Source organism: Melospiza melodia, chromosome 2 (assembly GCF_035770615.1).
Source record: "Melospiza melodia melodia isolate bMelMel2 chromosome 2, bMelMel2.pri, whole genome shotgun sequence".
Taxonomy (NCBI): Eukaryota; Metazoa; Chordata; class Aves; order Passeriformes; family Passerellidae; genus Melospiza; species Melospiza melodia.
The window spans coordinates 90,651,908-90,671,106 of record NC_086195.1 but is presented as its reverse complement, the minus strand read 5'-3'; the positions used below and the strand labels follow the sequence as shown (position 1 = coordinate 90,671,106).

At 41.7% G+C, this 19,199-nt stretch overlaps 2 protein-coding genes across 5 annotated transcripts in view; both read right to left on the bottom strand.

The window, feature by feature from the left end:
* Nucleotides 1-2,911, bottom strand: part of ZC3H13 (zinc finger CCCH-type containing 13) — a 45,183-nt gene extending 42,272 nt beyond the window's left edge. For 2 of the 3 annotated variants that reach the window (XM_063149322.1, XM_063149324.1), the window contains exon 1: nucleotides 2,839-2,897. The gene's annotated coding sequence lies outside the window, so the exon portion shown is untranslated. Of the gene's footprint in view, nucleotides 1-2,838 lie in introns of all 3 variants that reach the window. The other variant, XM_063149323.1, reaches the window with a different exon arrangement.
* A 944-nt stretch (nucleotides 2,912-3,855) lies between these two features.
* Nucleotides 3,856-17,405, bottom strand: CPB2 (carboxypeptidase B2). 2 transcript variants are annotated; one of them, XM_063150491.1, is made up of 11 exons: nucleotides 17,296-17,405; nucleotides 13,872-13,947; nucleotides 11,884-12,008; nucleotides 11,684-11,792; nucleotides 11,051-11,152; nucleotides 10,414-10,518; nucleotides 7,703-7,819; nucleotides 7,162-7,252; nucleotides 5,770-5,972; nucleotides 4,657-4,741; nucleotides 3,856-4,016 (listed from the first exon to the last, which is right to left on the bottom strand). In XM_063150491.1, coding segments are annotated over exons 1-11 (1,092 nt in total). In that variant the 5' UTR covers nucleotides 17,373-17,405; the 3' UTR covers nucleotides 3,856-4,014. The 2 variants fall into 2 exon arrangements, with proteins under 2 accessions (XP_063006561.1, XP_063006560.1); XM_063150490.1 differs by lacking the exon at nucleotides 3,856-4,016 and adding an exon at nucleotides 4,278-4,533.
* Between the last annotated feature and the right edge of the window lie 1,794 nt (nucleotides 17,406-19,199).

Here is a 19,199-nt window from a genome sequence, read left to right as displayed (position 1 = left end):
ACTGAAAATCTCGGATGGATAACGACAGTTTTTTTTGTTTCTGAGAAGGTTCCTTGCTCATAAACAAGTACTGTAAGTTGAAAAAATTATGTGTTTAATTTCCAAATTTCTCAGACTGCACATTAATGGACAACCAAGAACAATTTAAATGGAACATCCCACATAGGTTTCCCTTCTGAAACATTTTCACCTTGTGCTGTTTTGCCACTGATGATCACAGCCCTGCTATCAATCCCACGCTGATGACCAGTGCAGGGACTTCCCATCACACGCCTGTGCCTCTGAATTGCCATCTCCTTATCAAACACCTATGTGGGATTAGCTGTGAGCACCAGTGTGGACTGAGCCTTAAGCACTCTCAACATTTCAAATAATTACTACCAGGATTTAAAAAAAAAAAATTAAAAATTTCTAAGTAAAATATTATACACTATTTCAGGCACATGACATTGCACTGCTGACTCTTAGGGACACTGAACTTTCTGCTACTTCCGAAACAGAATGCAGTTTCTGAAACTAAGCAAAGTTAACTTTATCTTTCTTAAAATAAATTCTATACCTAAAATTTTCACAGTAAATTATCACTTTTCCATGCATAAATAAGATCCATGACAACCATTAAAATAAATTAGAAATACCATAACACTAGGATAACTCATTCACGGATGCATCTATGTTATTCTTTAATAGAAATAACTATCCCAGTTATTTCAGTTGCAGAAAAACTGAAAACAGAACCTTTCACAATCCGTTAATGACATTAATTACACTAGCACTTGAAGGAGAATATATCACAGTGTTATTTACATGAATCATCTAAAATGTGACAGACTTGAGAGGAGTGCACCTATTGAGCACTGACCAATGAACTGAAATCCATGAGGCATGATATAATTGACAGCATTCACAGAAATTTTGTAATTTTTATTACCAACATTCTTAAATTTTGGTGTCAAGCATGCTTAACATTTTTCTTCAAAATCAGTGTGATACTACTTAAGTCATAATCAAGAGATATCTGAAACACCTCATTTTCTGTTAGAAAAACCTAATCCAGCCCCCCCAAAAAATGAATCCTGAAGGATTCTACAGGAAACCTTGAAACTGAGATGTAACAGAACAAAAGCAAAGTTCAAAACCAAGAAAACATTTAAGGAGATAAAAATCTGTTTAGGAAGTCCAAGACATCACTCATAAGCATGTCAATGTCTGCACATGCACACCACACCACACACAAGCTATGCACAACATCACTCCAGAAAATCCTACCTGTGAAGGGATAAACAATATGCCATTTCAAATAACAAGTGAAATTACTTCAGTCCTACAGATATTCAGATACAAACTCATTATTAACACTCCTTGATAAACTAAATACGTGTTGAAAACTAAATAACAGCTTTGAGAATGATTCCTTGCACTTTTTAAAATTAAGAGCTTTTACCTGAAAATATTTCAGGCGCTATTACCATGTTAACATTTCTGTGTCACATCGCTAATAAAATAGCAATATTTGAAAAAGCTCCATGGGTTTACTACCTAAAAATATTACTAAAAATGGTAACATGCATTCATAATGAACCTTCCAAAAGAGCAGTCAAATACTCACACAGAGAAGCCTGTTTGACAGAAAACTATAAACTAATCCAAATTGAAAAACTCCTTGCTGGTAACCCATCACCACAGTAACCTGAACCTATCCCTCTAACCTCACATAGGATATTCTCCATTAGTAGCAACAAGCAACTGCTAATTATGTTTGCACAGGTATAAAATCATGGTTGGCTTTCCACAGGCAAATAAAAACATGGGGCCCCAGTACCGTATCAGGAAATACAGAGTATTCCCTGTCTTGTCTAACAAAGTCTTCACACTCAAAGAAGATGTTTCCCCAGACTAAGAGGCAGTCTGTGAAGACTGGAGTGGACCAAGCTCACTGCCTTAGTGAACTGACATCACCTCCCATCTGTGAGCTGGATCAGCACATTGCCGTGCCGTCACTCTCAGCACACACGCCGAGAAGCAGGGTGTATTATCTCGGGCACAGCCACATAAAGCCACACTTCTCCAGTTCTCAGGTGCATTGGCTGAGTCTCCTATGTGCACAGAGGAACCGTGAGTGTTCCATCACCAGCCCAAGATCCCTCAAAGCGCTGGCTGCTAACTCACTGAGAGCCCAACACCTGACCAAGCACTCTCGCAGAAGGTTGACAAGAAATCAATGGAGGAGCGAGACCCCATCGAGAAGCCAAAGGCGAGGCCCTGAATAGAGCACCCACAACACACTAACCCAGCGTGCCCGGCTACGAGCTCTGGGAGGGATGGGAGTCAGCTGTAGGCGCTACCTGAAAGGATGGTGGTGCGTGAATTCCTACAAGCGAAATCAGTAGCCCCTCTTGAGCACATAGAGCAGAAACTATTTTACTGCCAGAAAGTGGGAGAAGAGCACTACTGAAGTGGAAGAAAAAAACCCAAACAAAACCAAAATCCAACCAAACCCCCCCACGATCAGGGAATGTCCGACTACACGGGAAGCAGACTCCAGCACGACCACCGACTGACGGAAGGGCATCCCGGGCACACGGCGGGATGGCGCCTCCGGGCGTTCCCTCCGCCCCTCCTCGGGGAGCCCCGCGTCCGCCCGCGGCCCCGCACCAAGCCGGGCGAGAGCGCGGCCCTTCCCCGCCGCTGGCTCCGCAGGCCGAGCGCGCCCGAGGCCCGGCAGCCATGGGTCGGGGCCCAGGCTCGGGCCGGGGCCGGGCGGGGGAAGGGAACGCGGCGGGCCGCCCCGCCTCTCCGCCCCACCCTCCGCGCCCGCGGCCGCCCCGCCGCACTCACCTGCTCCTTGCGCTGCCGCGCCGCTCCCCGCCGCCTCCTCCGCCGCCGCCCGGGGCGGAGAGGGTGGGAGGGGGCGAGGGGGGGGTCCGTCCTCCCGGGCCTGAGCGCGGAGCGGCGCGGGCAGGAGGGGGAGGAGCGCGCGGAGCGGCGCGCGCCCCCGCGGACCCGCCGCTCCCGCCCCGCGCGCCGGGACAGCCGTCGGGGGAGCGCCGCCGCCGCCACCGCCTCCGCGCGCCCTTCCCGGCGGCCTTCGCGCCGCCCGCGCCGCCGCCGATGATGACGGCGGTGACGACGGCGGTGACGTCGCAGCTGGGAGGGCGGTGGCGAGAAGGGCGGAAGCGGCAGCGCCGCCATCTTGGGAGGGCGGGGCGGGTTCCCGGCTCCGCCCCCGGTGGGGGCAATGGGCGGGCGGGGCGCTGGGGCAGAGTGAGGGGAGGAGGAGCTGAGGGAGCTCGCGGTGCTCGGCCTGGAGGGGGCTCGGGGGTGAGCTGACCGCTCCCTACCACCGCCTGAAGGGAGATTTAGCCAGGTCTTCTCCCTGGCAACAAGTAACAAGACGAGAAGACCTGGTATTAAGCTGCACCAATAGAGATTCAAGTGGCGCATTACGAATAAATTTCTTCGCAGAAAGGATGATTAAACATTGGAATGGATGTCTAGGGAGATGGTGGAATCACTGTAGCAGGAGGTGTTTAAGGAAATACTGTACATGTATTGTATTGTATTGTATTGTATGTACATACATGAGTGTACTGCACACTACTCAGTGCCCTGGTGTAATTGACAGGGTGGTGTTGGATTGTAGCTTGGACATAATGGTCTCAGAGGTCTTTTCCAACCTCAATGAATCTGTGTTTCCTTGATCTTCAACTAGAACAGGCTGCTCAGAGCCCCGTCCAACCTGTCCATAAATATTTCCAGGGATGGGGCATCCACCACCCCTCTGGACAACCTGTGCCAGTGCCACGCCACCTTTATTGTAAAAAATCCTTCTTTCTTAATCTAAACCTGCCCAGTTTTGGTTTGAATCCACTTTTCAGAGTCTTCAGGCCAGTGCTTGGCTGCAGGGCTGGGCTGGCTGTAGTGGAGCAGCCTCTGGGCACTGCCGCTCGCTGGTTTGGCCACTCGTGTGTCCCCGCCTTGCTGTGCAAATGGGGCTGTTCTGTTGTAACCAAATCCTGTAATAACACAAATGACCTAAATGAGGCAATCTCTTCTGTGGAGGGAGTCAGAGACCCTTTCACCTGGAATTCCCACCATCTAGTGGGACATGTGTGCTTTTTCCCGCTTACACTACTCTCTTATACTTGTGGTGCAGTGAGCTACTCTTATAGAGAAAGGTATATAAGTATGGCTGAAGAAAACTGATGTGTTCTAAAATACAAGGGGTGCAGTCATTCTGGGGTTTTGCCTATGTACAAATAATTTTAATAAAGGAGCAAGCTTTTTTTTTTATTGCATTTTTGAGAGTAACTAAGTGCAGTCGTGCTGGAATAAATTATATTCAACATCACAAATTTTGTAGAACGTGTTGAGCTATCTCTTTGACAGCAGAAAGGGCCTCTAAGCAAGTTGGCTTGATTTCTCGAGGAGGAAGCAAAAATCCGTAAGTTCCTGTGTCACGAAGCTCAAAGGTAAAAGAATATTTAATGCCAAGATCATAAGCCCAGTCGTCAGATCCTCCAGGAGCTAAATCTGTGTGAGGAAAGGAAAATAGAAAAATTGCCTGAAAGCCGAACTTTTTCTGTTCAAAAGCTGTCTTCTGATCCTAGAGAGGATATATTGTCATGACTTTCATTGCCATAAAGTCATACTTACAGATTGTTTGTGCACCAGCACCAGGTCTGTAAGTTTTCCAAGTTGTCCTCTTTATAGCTTTAGCTGCTTTCTGTGCTAGACTTTCCTGAAATTAAACAAAACACTATTATCTTTAAGGCTGTGTAACAATAGATAAAATGTATGCAGTTAGAATTTATTTACAGTGTGCTCAGGATTTCACACTAGTTAAATAATCATATAAAAGGTTCCAGAAAACCCACTGAATGTGGTAAAAGTTTTCAGCATATGCCCATGCTGCAGATTGTATTTCTGCTGTAGACAGATAAAAAGTATAGATGGGACCTTATTCCCACTTCTGGCAGTAAACTGTTGTCAAACCATTTGTTCTCATTCATCTCATATTTTTTCTTTTCTGCCACAGTACTTAAGTCACTCTTTATTTAAGCAATATTGACAAATGTGGCAGGAAAATGTTTTAATTGTGAGAACCCTACTGTTAAGCCATGAAGAAGACTGAAATGCCCAGAATCAGTGCATCTCTCTCTGCTTTACAGGGAAAGAGCAACTGTTCTGTTTTGAACTCCACTGTTTTCAATGAGAGTTTGTGCTGTGTCATTTGGTGGCTCAAGAGAGTAAAATTCTACATATGCAGGATATATTTTCCATCCTACCAGTAATTTTGTATAAATATCCCTTAAACAAAAGCCTTAATAAAAGTAGCCAGTGTCCACCAGAATACCTCACTGCTTAGGTATGTAAAAGGTGTTTTCGAGAGTCACACTCCCAATTAATTTCAGAGTTTATATAAACCATAAAACATAATGAAGAATTTGCACATATATATCTTTTCAAGATGTCCAGAACAACAGGACTCTGTTCTTCTAAGCAGCACCATCAATATCTTAGGTGTTGTTGATGTATAATCAATCTGGAATAAATGTTTTCATTTTTCTGTAGCTTTCAGAAGCAGCTTGCTGACTTGCACACTATTAGACCAGCCCAGACTTTTAAAATTTGTTAAGAACATCAAGAAAAATGTCATTTCCTAATTCTTGATCTTCCCAGCACGGTGACTCCTTCATCACAAGACTGACCAAGCTGGGTGAATAGTTCTGGAATAAGTGTGAAACTTAAGGAGGTGGGAGGACTTACCAGCTCTTCGTGGTCCTTGCTTTTGTTCGTAGTGTAAGAATATGGAAACAGCACCAGCTGGGAGTAGGAGTGCATGGTGATGTAGGCTTTAATGGTGTCCTTGTGGTCTCTGATAAAGCGAGCCACTGCTTTCACTTCAGGCTCAGACTCTGGGTAGGGTCCACAGTATGTCTCGTGGCATTCAAAGTGAGATGCTCCTGGACCTTTAACCAAAAAAATAAAAGTGCACAGTTTTACTCCTTTACTTCTTCACTTCTGCATTTCTGTTCATGAAAACTGCAAGAGTATGAAATGAAAGAGCAGAGTAAGGTGCTAATACACAAGAAATTGTGGATTCCACCATGCTATGGAAAGAACTCTCATGCTTGTAGAAATCTCTGCAAGCCTTCCAGGATTTCTCACCTATTGTGCTCTTACAAACAATCAAGAAGAAGATGTAAAAAAAAAAGTATTCAATGACTGGATAAGAAGTCTTAGAGGAGAGGATGAATATGCTTCATTTAAAATGATCACATGATTGTGAGATCGCATCTTAAAATCTAGAATACTACAGAAAAAGGCAATTCTACATGATTATTTAATCTTGTGGGAAAGCAAACTCCCAGTGGGAAGCTGAAGAAACAAATAAAAATGAAAAATTTTAAGAAAAATTGACGCTGAAACAAATTATCAAGAAGACAAATAGGATTCACCACTTCTGTCTTCACAATAAGACCAAATAACTTTCTGGAAGCACTCAGGATCTTTAGGGAAAAAAATGTGTGTTTTTCTTGATATAACCACCATGGATGGTTTAGCAATGGGCTACAATGACTGAAATCCATTATAGGACTTCAGTGTCAGCCCTGAGTGAAGTCAGATCTGATCTATAGGGTAACATTTTAAGACAGCTATTCTGCAGGCTGAAAAAAACTTGTCAAGTACTAAAGTGCTTGCAGTAATTAAATATGATATAGTCTTCATAAGAATCACAAAGGGCTAAAAAATCTTGGTCAGCTAGGCATTATGGAAGGATGACTGAGCTGCTTAGTTTGTACACCACAGTGGAGCAGCTGGATGGTGCAATAGGCCTTGGGTGACATGGCAAGGGCCACCTCTTCTCTTTTTCTTTCTACCCACAAACAGCCTCCTCAAGGTGTGTCATGGTGTGATGCAAGGAGCTCTGTTGGCCTGGGAAGAGGTTATTCCATGGTGTGTCATCTGAGGATGAAAAATCCTGAGTCCCAGAAACAATTACCTAAAGCTGGGAAAGTTGTCACTGGTTCATAACAGATAGCTGCATTTGTCTTTGTACTAACTTCACGGAACAGTATATGAAAATGTTTTCAAAATCAAAAATTTTAATGGCCAAAAGTGAGGCAGGGGTACAATAGGAAGAAAATTATGTCCTACCACACCAATGTGCATCAAAATTCCTGTTCATGTCAGTACCGATGCACTTGCTGTTACCATGTGAGGAGCGGCTTTTCCTCCACAGTCGATTCTGTGGAAAGAGACACACAACACATGTTCAGAGGAAAATGCTGGAATAGTCAATGCACCACCTCACTGATTAGTTAAGTGTGACTTCTCAAGTGGGCCTCTACAGTCCTGTGCTAGTGAGCACCGAGGAAGATTCTAAAACCAGTCTGCTCGCCAGCAAGGCTAGGTGATAAAAGGAAATGTTGGGAAGGATCTGAAATGATCACATTCTGATTTCAATGGAATTTGGACTGTGGAAGGAGGGCAGAAGACATACTGTTTGGCCAGGCATGTGAGTTTAGGAGCATAAATCAAACCTTCTGTGGAGAAAGATGCAGAAATTCCAAGCACAGAAGATGAGTTTGGGGTGTGCGGTTTCAGGATTATAACTATGCCCTAACCATGCACAATGATAATCCCCATAAGTAGCAAATCAGTACCTTGAACAACCTTTCAAAAAAGGGCTACATACAGAGGGGTGGCTCCAGGTGTACGCATAGCCATCCACGTTTATCACAGGCATGACGTAGAAATCAAAGTGCTCCAGAAGCGTTGTCATGGTCCGATCTCTCTCACGCACATGGATTGCCTGTAAAGCACAGGGGAAACATATTAAGAGCATTTTTAATTGTTATTTTTCTTACCTTCCTGCAAAGGTACCTGGTGGCAGGTGTAAAATAATTGTGCAATTATCAGAGCAGACTACCTGAGTCTGATAAGGCTCATCATGGAAATGGTTAAATAGCAAAGTAGCTCTCTGCTCAGAAGTGCCACGGGGAAAAATTGACACAGTCAGTCAGAGACACTGCAGTTCTTTAGTGTTAGTGGGTGGTCATGAGACAGAAATGAAGCCTATTAATAGGAAGGTTTGAGCTTTTGCTGCCTGTGTAAGTAATAGAAACCCTCCCTCCTGCCCAAAATACAGCAAGCTCCAAAATAACAAGGAATACTTCAAATGGCTGCCATAAATTATATTATTTATTCTGGTTGCATTGTGAGTTTAATGCAACTATGTGACAAGAGTCAGTATGATGTACATTGCTAATTTTGCCTCACAGCTTATTTTGAAGGCTTTAGTGATGCTGAACCTGGTTGTTGGTCCTTGACAAAGAAATAAATTTTAATCTAGATGAGTGGGTTTGTTACTATTAGAATAGACTAAGTCCTTCATCATCCTTGTTTTTTCTTCATGCCTTACTTAGATCACCTTTTTTCATTTTAAATCCTTCCTAGTTATCCTCAGGCAATGGGCTTCCTTTGACTAAATGAGAAATGTCAATCTTTCTACAATCTTAACGACAAAATTAAATTATAAAAAGTGGACCTATTATAAAGAATGCCTAGGATTTGCTAGGGAGAACTGATGATTTTAGTGCCTGTTTGTAGATGTGTATTAATGTCAGATTTAAAAACATTGCTTCATGAAGAGATACAGAAACAAAATTTGAATTTAAACCATGTAAATTAGATCAAAGGAATGGAGAACCTAAATGTTCAGCTTGTTACCTCTGAAAAATGCTGCAGGGACATGTCACTGGCAAAATGACAGCACAGCTGGTAATTATTGGGAGCAGCATGAAAAGGGCAAATGCATTTATATCCAGTGGAACCTTGCAAGCTGGGACTATCAGTGGGTCACAAGGTACATTCAGCTGTATTTGTCCCTAACTCCTGCAATATCCTTTCAAATATTTTAGGCATTGAGATTTTATAGTTGTGATTGATAACAAAAATAAATAAATTTATTCTATTTTTATTGTTATTATTGTTATCATCATCATCCACATTATTTAGCTCCATCATGGCCAAATCATAATTCATGCTTCAAGGACTCATCTATGTTGTTCCTCTGACTACAGTACTGGTGACTGTGAAGTCTCAGTGTCATCTAGTTTATTTTTACTGTGAACTTTGCTTTTGTGAAAAAGTAATAATAAATTATATCTCAGAACATTAACTGAGCAAAATGGGCAACCTTGTCTGGGCCAGAAAGGCTCAGGAGCCTTTTCCTGGTCCATCCCAGGGACTGGGTCAGCAGCTCAGCATAAGGAGTGGCGTAAAGATGCCTTAAGTTCAAAAAGACCAAGGCAATGTATTTTAAAATGCAGTTGTAAATTGTGGATGTTGTTTCTTTTGGTGCAGCTTTGTTCTGTCTCCTGAGCAGTGTAGATATAATAGACCTTATAATCCTTGTAGATTATAAAGATAATAATAAATATCTTTAGTATTTTGTAGATACTAAAGATAGATGTGCCTATTTGTCTGTGGCCCACAGACAAATGCCGACAAAACCAGCCACATCAAGGCTGGTTGATCTAAGCCCATCCCATCAGTGTTTAATCTACCAGCTCAACCCATCAGTCATTTTCTAGTATCCATAAACTGGTACTACAGCTGGATGTGGTTGGTCGTGTTCTGGAGGTCTGACATGAGGGTGTCACTAGGGATAATACCTGAAGAAGAACGTGGCTTATGTGGCCTTTTTCTCTGCAGATCCAGAAAAAAAGCAGGAGCACAAATGAAAAGCATGGAGTCAGGAGGAGCAGTGGCAGCAGACACAGGAGTAGGTGATGCATCACAGCCAGTGGATTGCTGCTGTGGAGCTGTGCCATGTCTGGAGCAGGCAGGTGTGGGGTACCTATTGCTCTAGGAAGGCATGTAGAGCAGAGCCAAGGGTTGTAGGACAGCTTGAGCTCACCCTGTGTGTCTTCTGACTGCCCAGGCAGTGCCAGTTGCAGTAACATGGACACAAGTCACCATGTGCTGCGTGACTCGGAGACAAGAGCGCTGCTGCAATCCACAGCGCAGCACAGACATGGCCCTCGCAGATTACAAACACGTGCTTTTCCTGGCATGCCTTCTCCATCCCTGACCACTCACAGCAATAAATGTCTCTGCTGAATTTGCTGCACATACTTTGAGGTTTCTTTCATGCTTGATAGTACGTTTGAGCTCCTTTGCATTTGCTCCCAATGACTTTCTGTTTCTCTCACACACACATACCCTTATCTACTGGTGCACACACACACACACACACCCTGCTATGCTTGCAGCTTAGATATAAATATCATGTGTTGGAGTAAATGGATTAAGGCTTTATGGATGCAATTGGACAAAGGTAAATGGCATAAAGATTTTTTGCTTTGCTTTGAAAACAGTAATCAGATGTGATTGTGTACTCACATGACCTATGAACCACAGGCAAAAAGCAGGAGAAATCCATTCTCTAGCGTGGATACCACAGTCAATCCATATGGCATTTTTTGATTTTTCCTTGCTTTTAGAAATCTGACAAAAGAGACATTGCATTCAAATGTCACCACTGGAAAGGGTACCACATAAAAGTGGAAGTGAAAACGTAACCAAGATGGAAGAAGAAGCATCTGTCTTGTAAGGAGAGCTCAGAAGCTCAGACCGATCCTGGGCCAGGTTACATTTACATACAATCAGAGCCATTCAGGCTGCTTGCAGAATCCCAACACAGGCACCAAGACTAGAGCAAGAGCTCAGGTCAGGGGAGTCTGCCATCAGCTGGGCAGGGCAACAAACTAGATTGGCTTCAACATCAACAGAGGAGGGCATCCAGTATTTCATGCCTTTGCATGATGGCCTAGATGTGGTAACTTGCTTTGATCCAGAGAGGAACCTAATCTGGTCAAATGCGTTTGCAACAGAATGCATCTTGCTAGAACAACTTAGGACTTCTAAAAATCACAAAAAATAAGAATGTAGGTATAGATTTAAGGAAATGTCCTGGCCAAACCCCATCATTTGCTTACAGTAGTACTTGGAAAGTTTTTGCAGTAAGTCACAGGTGTACCTTCAGAACATAAAGCGGTCGCTTTTCATAGGATGATCCAATATATATTTTCTGGAGGAGATCAGAATGGACTTTCACTACTGCCTCCATCCAACGGTATATCTGCAAGGGTGAAGTTAGTAAGTGGATCTACTTTTTACTGTTTTCCTTCCTCCCTGAAAGTAGTCTAGATTTAAATTCATTCTACCTTCCAAAATTTTTATCTGATGGAAAAGAAAAACTAATAATTTAACCCACCTACCACATGCCTGACTCTAATTTTTGTTAAAACCAACAGTAAGGTGCAGTCACAACACAGTCCAAATGTAGCCCTGAAATTCCTGTTTAGTTCTATTTGTTTAAATTGTTATTGATTTCATGTTTTAAATACTTACATGTTTGTTTTGTGACTTCATTTTGCTTCTCTGTTTACTGCTTTTGAATGACAGTTTGAGTCAATACACATATGAGAGATTTTGTCTGGTGTTCCTTTTTATCTCTATGAAGGCATTACAATAAATAGACTCATAATTGTTGTGCAATGCAGTGGTAATTATTAACTGCTGATGATTTCTTTCCCTTTATATCAAGTCTCAACCATGAGACAAATTTCATCCTTTGCATCTACAGATGTTCACAACAAAAACAGCTTACTTCTTGCATTGAATGGTAGTTTTCATAGTATGAGGAAGATCCACGAGCATTGACTGTGTCATTGACAGTCTGTTTTTCAATAATTCCTTGAACATCTCCCATCAAGACTCTGAATAACAAAGGAAGAGCACAACCTCCTGTTAAATAAATGACAAACAACTTTAAAGAATCTTTCATGACAACAAATAAAAAATACATACTTGTGTTGGATGGTCAGTTGCCTTAACTGAGATTTTATGCTATTTATGCTGGATGCCCTGACATAGAAATGGACTTCTCTGTCCTTCTGGATGTTTTCAACCACAACAGGTTGCCAGAGAATGACCTACAAATTTTCCAAAAACATTTTATTTTTTTTAACTGAGGAAAGAAAAAATTTAATAAGCATTTTGAAAACAATCAAAGCATATGTTTTCAATTTAAGAGACTCCTTGTAACAAGCAGTTTAATGTTCCTTGTGATGTGTAGCATGCTGCTACTTCTGGAAGTGAAATGTGTGTAGAAAGAAAGGTTTATAATGACTTCTGCACAGAAATTCATAAATCAAGAACAAAGGCAAGAATGTAACCTTTTCTAAGATAGTATTTCTAGTATAATAGATATATTTAGCTGGTTATTATATTACATGTTTTCAAGTCTGCTGAGAGTTATTTTCCCTGAGGGTATTTGGAGAATTAATGAAGATCAGACCAGTCTTTGTAGTTATTGTATTCTCTGATGACTTTGATCAGTGAGGAAATGAGTGCCAGAAGGAGTTTGAATATAAGTCAAGTTGAAGAAGCAATACAGAGATTAGAAATTGGAAAAAAGTAAGAAAATGAGATTGTTCTTTGTAAAATTAGATATTTTACAATAATAAAATCAGAAGCCAGCATATTCAATAAAAGACTGAAACTTCAGAACCAATAGTACAGAAGGATCTGGGGGTGACAGTTAGCAGTAAATTAGGCATAAATTTGGAGTGTGGAAAAAGTCAGCATAATTATTGGATGAATTTTTGGGGCATACAGCATAAAGCCACCAGACAATAGGGTTTGTTTTTTTTCCTTTATGGTTCAGCTGCACAAGGAATATTGTTTGAACAATAAATGGTAACCATTAAAATTGGTTGGGAGTTACTGTTTGTGTCTACCCTTCCCCTTTCCCTTTCTATTATTTTCTTATAGCTTCCTCAATTTATAGTAATGGAAACAAATTGTCTGGTTTATAACCCATGAAAAATATTTGGTTGGCATATTCCCATAAATGACTTGGAATAAAACACCACAAGCCCTCTCGCATTGAATGTGCTGCAGTTCTTCTTCCTGACTTCTTGGGGCTCCTTGTACAAGAAAGTGAAGAATCACAGCAGTAAATAAAAGATGGAGGAGCAGAGGTTTATATTGGTACAGAGAAGGAGATGTATATGTGACTTGACTTTTGAAGGTGGAAAAGAGCAAGGTTATCAAAATGTTACTGAGAACTTAAGGGAAGGATTAGAAGTTGCTAGTGGGGACAGCAGAAGGATTTTGGAGTGGGCATAAAATGAATAGAAGCCAAGAGAGACAGAGAAAGACTGGGTGTAGACACCTTTAAAAGCTCTTAGTCATATGAAACCCATCCTCAATCATCCTGTAAATTATGTGGAATGAAGAAATGGTTACACTTTTGTTGCAGTGTTGACTTCAACCTGGGAGGGTGTGATTGGGTGAGAAAAGAGATGTCTCACTTAAATCAAATACTCCTTTATCTAATGGAAGATGGAAGTAATAATAATACAAAAGTATTATTTAAGATATTTTTATCTTCTAGATGCTACCTTTAAAACAATACCACAAAAATCCAGTCCTGATCTTCAAAGGTGTGCAAGCCATATATAGGTCATGATCACGTGGTCAAAAGTGCTGAGGCTCCCTAGCAAATGTTTTTCTACTTACTGTGTGTTGGTGTTTTCCCAGTTTTGCAGTGCCTTAATACACAAAATCAATTGCAGAAATATGAGCTCCAATGTAATTAATTACTGAGATATTATGTAAACACATGTAAATCAGAAGGTAGTGAGAAATTAAAACCAAGCATTTCCTGAGCTGATGTATTAGAACAAATAAATGGAAGTGGGCTAGATCTTTCTTGTGAGGGAGAAGATGTATTAGGGCATTTGGGGGGAAAATCTGGCCTAGAGTTCAGAGCGACAGAATAATCTGTTTACCTCAGTGGTGTTCAGTAAATCCTGAAGAGCTTCAACTTGTTCATCAGTTTGTGGGAGAGCCCACAAAACTTCATCCCTGAAAAACAAGGGTATTTAGGTGAAGCACAGGTCCTTGGAACAGCTCCAGTTCATGCAAAAGGGAAGAAGCAGGCTCGGCCTCCCTCATCTTCCCTGGCTTGGGTGCCATGAACCCAGAGACACTTCAATAGTGAAGATGCTGAATCTGGTTCCAGCCTCTGCATCTCCCAGTCATCAAAATCCATGAAAGAGACGGTGCAGGGCTTTGGTAGCCAATATTTACTGCTGAACACTGAGATTGCTCCTGGGAGCTGGCACCAGCACTACAGCCACCAACCCCAGCTAACCCACAGTGCAGCAGCAGCAGCTGAAAACTACCTGAGAACAGGAAGATGGCTCTCCTATGGTCCCCTGAGTTTCTCAGCCACCATTCAGCAGAGGCATCAGCCCTACCAGTCTGCCAAAAGCCCTCACAGGTTTGGCAAAAGCCAAACATGATGTTTTGTAGATGTGCATTCCTACTTTAGTCAAGTTTTTCTGGTCTCCTCATTTGTGTCCATCTGCTGGTATTGTTTCAGATGGTCTGCACCTCTGTCCTCCCCATCTTTGCCCAGTAACTTGTATTCCCTTTCTATTTGAAAACCATGGTCTGGACATGCTGTTCATGACATGGCGCTTCCAAGCTACTCCATGCCTGATGCCACTGTTGGTGACAGAAGTGAAATTCACTTTCTGGAAAGAAAAAAAACCAGCACTCTGCATTGAGTCCTGATCATCAGTGTACTGCAAGTCATGTAGTAAAAAATTGCATTTTAATTATCAATCCAAAAAATTGGATGGGTAATTAAAATAATTAGTGTGTGTAGAAGACGGTGACTCAGGAGTGTCAGACTCCTCTTTCCATTTCCTGGGCTGCGGTGGCTCTCAGCCATCTAATCACGTGCAGCTGGTGGCACTGTATAAACCAGATCAAACACGATCAAAGTCCCCACCAGCTCTGTCTGCAAAGACTGTCCTGAAAAGAAAACAGGCAAGGCTCTCAAAACTGAGGTTTTCAAGCAGCATAACATGATTGTCACAGCTTGTTGCTGTGACTGATTTCAAGCGGAAACCTGACAGCATCTGGCAACCAGGTGATTCATCTTTACTTTCAGCCAGGCTCCAAGCAATCACTGTTGTTTCTCATGCAGAACCAACAACATGCCAACTCTATTTTTGCCTCCACCATCATTTGACAGAACATCAAAAAACAATCAGGGATAGGCAAGGTGGGCAGCTTGCCTATTTCTTTAGTGCACTCTGAAGTGTGTGTTTGAGGCTACTTTAAAAATGAATGTCTTCTCATAGCTGAGGGTGGCTTTTCACACAGGAGCCAAGAAAAGGCCTGCTGCATCTGGTTTCATTGCATGATTCCCCCAGCCTGAGAGCACCATAGTGGGGAAGCTGATGTGTACTTGTACCCCACGGTTTGTTGCACAGCTATGTCATCCCAGTGTGGTAAGTACTGAACAGGTGCTACAATTCCTCCCTAGCTCTTGTGATAAGACCTGAATACACTGAATAAGCTGATCAAAATTCTGCCCCTGCACTTCAGTGTGGCAAGTATTAACTGCCAAAAGTGTACTTGTTGCCCTTCTCAGTTCCCCTGCTTTGATTTGGCATTGTACCCACTTCTTTCCCATTCTTTGTAGAAAACACCCAGACAAAAGCTCTAATTATTACCCTTATACCAAGCACAGAATCAGCCCTCCCAGCTTCCTGGCCCTGCCTGCTGCCCCTGTACAGCTGGACCTCTTTTCTCTCTGTTCTCATGCCCTCTTCCCTGACTGCTTTCAGTTTGTCCTTGAAAAAAGCCTTCTCATTCCTTCTTCCAGTGTTCTGCCAGAGACCCATTGGGCTCTGTCCCTGTTTCCCATTCTTTTTCCTTTCCCTTTTTCCTCTTGGTAGAAGTCCAGCTGCCATCCCCACACTACCTTACTCAGATCTTACCCTGTATGTGAGTAAGTTACATTTCAATTAATCTTAGATGGGTTTGATATCTTCATCTGAGCTAGGCACTCTTTTAATAAAGAAACAGGTGCTTTAGAGGTTGGGTTAACCTGAGCTAATTTAGATGTGAGCTAATTTAAAATATGTGTATTTAGAAGGCAATTTATTTCAGGTGTGTGCTAACTTGACATGAATTGCCTTCCAAATACACATATTTTTCCCCACTAGCAGTACAGAAAGGTGAAGGGGACTTGTTCCTACACAAAGCTGTGTAAAAATTCCATCTGGTCAAAAATTCCATTCTTTTAGCCATTTTCATAACTGGGGCTGGGGGCATTAGGCTCCTGCTTTCCAGTGGGAAACACCATATTCTTCTTTGAGAGTCAGATATTCAGTGTTCTATTTAAACATGAAATAAATAAATCTTCGAGTAGCACAGAGCAATATTGTTCCACTGAATTCACCTAAACCCACATTTGTTTCCCCCCCTACTTTAACCCTCCCACCTGCATAACAATCCACAACAAAATATTATTGCAACACAAAAGGAGAGGAAAGATCCTCTTTTTGAGGCATAAACTCAATGGTGTTCACCTCTCACAAGTCTGTAGAGTGGTGCAAAATCACAGAAGGGATATGAAAAATAATTCACATTTTATTTGTGTAGATATTTCAGTTCTGGGAGCTGGTTGTATTTAATCCTAGGTTGTTCAGCTTTGCTTAAAATCATCACATGAGGACCTTATCCTGTTAGTTCTACTTATTAAAACATCTCGGGTTTTTAAACCAGTGGAACATGCAGAAAATAAAAGCACTTTGCCTGTCTTCATCTCTGACATATGTTCTCATCTTTTAAGAAAGCATTTGGTTTCAGGGCATTTCTGAAGTTTATCAATAGGTAACAATAAAGCTGATTCTGAAACATTGTACAAATACCAAATGGTTATTCAAAAATGATTTATGCCTGGAAAAACCATCATAAAAGCTGCTTTGGAAAGAAAACAGATTGTTAGCACTTTCTGAAATGGTTTCTCTTTCTACCTCAAGAAGTAATTCATTTAAGATCTTGTTTTAAGGTGAATGAAGCAAATTATTTTTCCCATTAAGTTTCCAAATGCCCTTTATTGGCATTCAGAAGTACTGAATGAACAGAATTGATTTGCACTTAGACCAAAAAGAGTAGTCTTCATATGATTAAAAACACAAGATTTATGGATGCAAAGAAGACTTAAAATAATTTCATTTCCCCCACCATCTTTATGTTAAATTGAACCCCGTATCCAATTACAAGGGCAATAAATATATGTCAGCCTTTGACAAATGTTCTCTCATGCAACTCAGAATTATTTTGCATCAATACTTTCCCTGTCCCACCCACCACACACTAGAACACCCAGTAGCATCAGTAGATCTTTACCTTGGAATAGTGAAGGCATGCTTCTCTGGAACCAAGATAAAAAAGGTAAAAAAGAACAGGTAAAGCTTCATCTTCATGATGTTCACAACAAAACCAAATGCAATAGGAAAGACAAGGGTTCAGGACCCACATTATTGATTTTTAAAATGTTATTTAAAGAGTAGTTAAAATTTAATATTGCTTCTCACTTCAACCCCAAGCTCCTGGTGGCTAAGTCAATATGACAGAGCTCCCTGGGGAGGTGCTGCTCATATTGATGTTGTCCATGTAGGAGAGGATAAAATACATTTTGAACATTTTCATATTGACAAATCACTTTGTCATCTCAGCCTTTTATTCTATTGCAGCTACGAACCACAGACATAAGAAAGAACAGGAAGCACAAAGCTTTTGTGATCCTCTAATATTTGTGGAGGTCCAGCAGCATGCTGTGCATCCAGCTCTCTTATAAAGCATCACAGCCAAGCATGAATCTGGTTCAAAGCAGCGGCAATGAGGTTAAGTCCAAACAGAAAAATTGTGAACAGGAAACCTCCTTTTCCTGGCATTTGCTAGTAGAGAAAACAAAGAGCAAGTGAGACATATGTTTTTGTGGTGCTTTGACATCCATGTATTTTCCTTATGGATGTCACAAGGGTTACTTTTCAAGAAAAAGTACAAGTGACTCTTCATCTCATTATTATTAATTTTTGCATGCCCCCAAGATTTTGCTCCTCATAGCTCTATCCACAGGTGTCCATACAGGACATGCTGAAGAGCTGTGTGAATTTGGCATGTCCAGAACAGACAGGGATCTTCATCTCTGTTCCATGCTTGAACAAAAAATCCAAACTTGACTAAGACACAGATAATTATCCTGGTTTAAGCCCTCTTCCAGAGGGAATTCATTCCAGAAGAGGACTGAGGAGTGAATCAATATGTATGTAATGGGGACAGCAGGGAGCCAAGACCTGGATGTGAATGGGGGAACGAAATTATTTGATGCTCTAGGTGTGGCTTAGGATTATAGTTATACCCCAGCTAAAAAATGCCTGGGAACAAGCCCTGGAGCTAAGGTTAGGTGATGCAGACTAGATTGCATCCATGAACATCCTCTAGAACAGCTCTGAAGTGGTGTAGATCAGAGCCAATTCTCCACCTAAGCAGGCAGCCAGGCCTTTGGAAGTCAAACACAGCCCTGAGTTTGGTTTTGGTTTTGTTGGTGTTTTTTATTTTGCTTTGATTGTTTCAGAAGGGCAGCCCTGTGCTAAGAAGCCAGGCAGCTGAGTTTTAGGTGACTGAAGTCAACAGAGGTGAATCATGCTCCCCAGTGGGTGTGCTGGAGTTAATGTCTCTGTGAAAATAGACCAACACTGAAAATCCCCAAACTGGAGTTAAGCACAAACCAGACACTAAGAGGAAAGGCAAAGAAAGGCTCATGGGAAGTGAAATCACTGATGCCTTACCTAGACTTTTTAGTTCTTATCTTTTCTAGATGTTGCTCAAACAAACAGGAAGTTCTGGTAAGGTACAGAGGCCATTCCCAGCAAGGGCAGCGCTCTGCCAGAAGGGTTGATTTTTAAACCAGTGGTTCAGATGCTCTTTCCTCACACAGGCAAAAGGAAGCTGTCAAATAAAAATAAAATGCAGGAGAGAAAACTTGCTCATCCAGACACCCTTTCATATGGAATTGTTTCATGTACAGATATGACGAAAAATTTGATCTGCTGAGCTAGGTTTAACAGAAGAGATTGAAAAGCTGATGGAGTTGGGTTGCTCTTACTGAAGAAAGGAAAGGATCATATCTCTACATGTCTTAGAGTGTTAATTAAGTGGGAAAAGGGAACACCTATTGTCTACTCAAGAAGAGAATTTTAAACAAACAGTAGTTGTAAGACTTTTTTTTAGTGTTGGTGGCTTTTCCA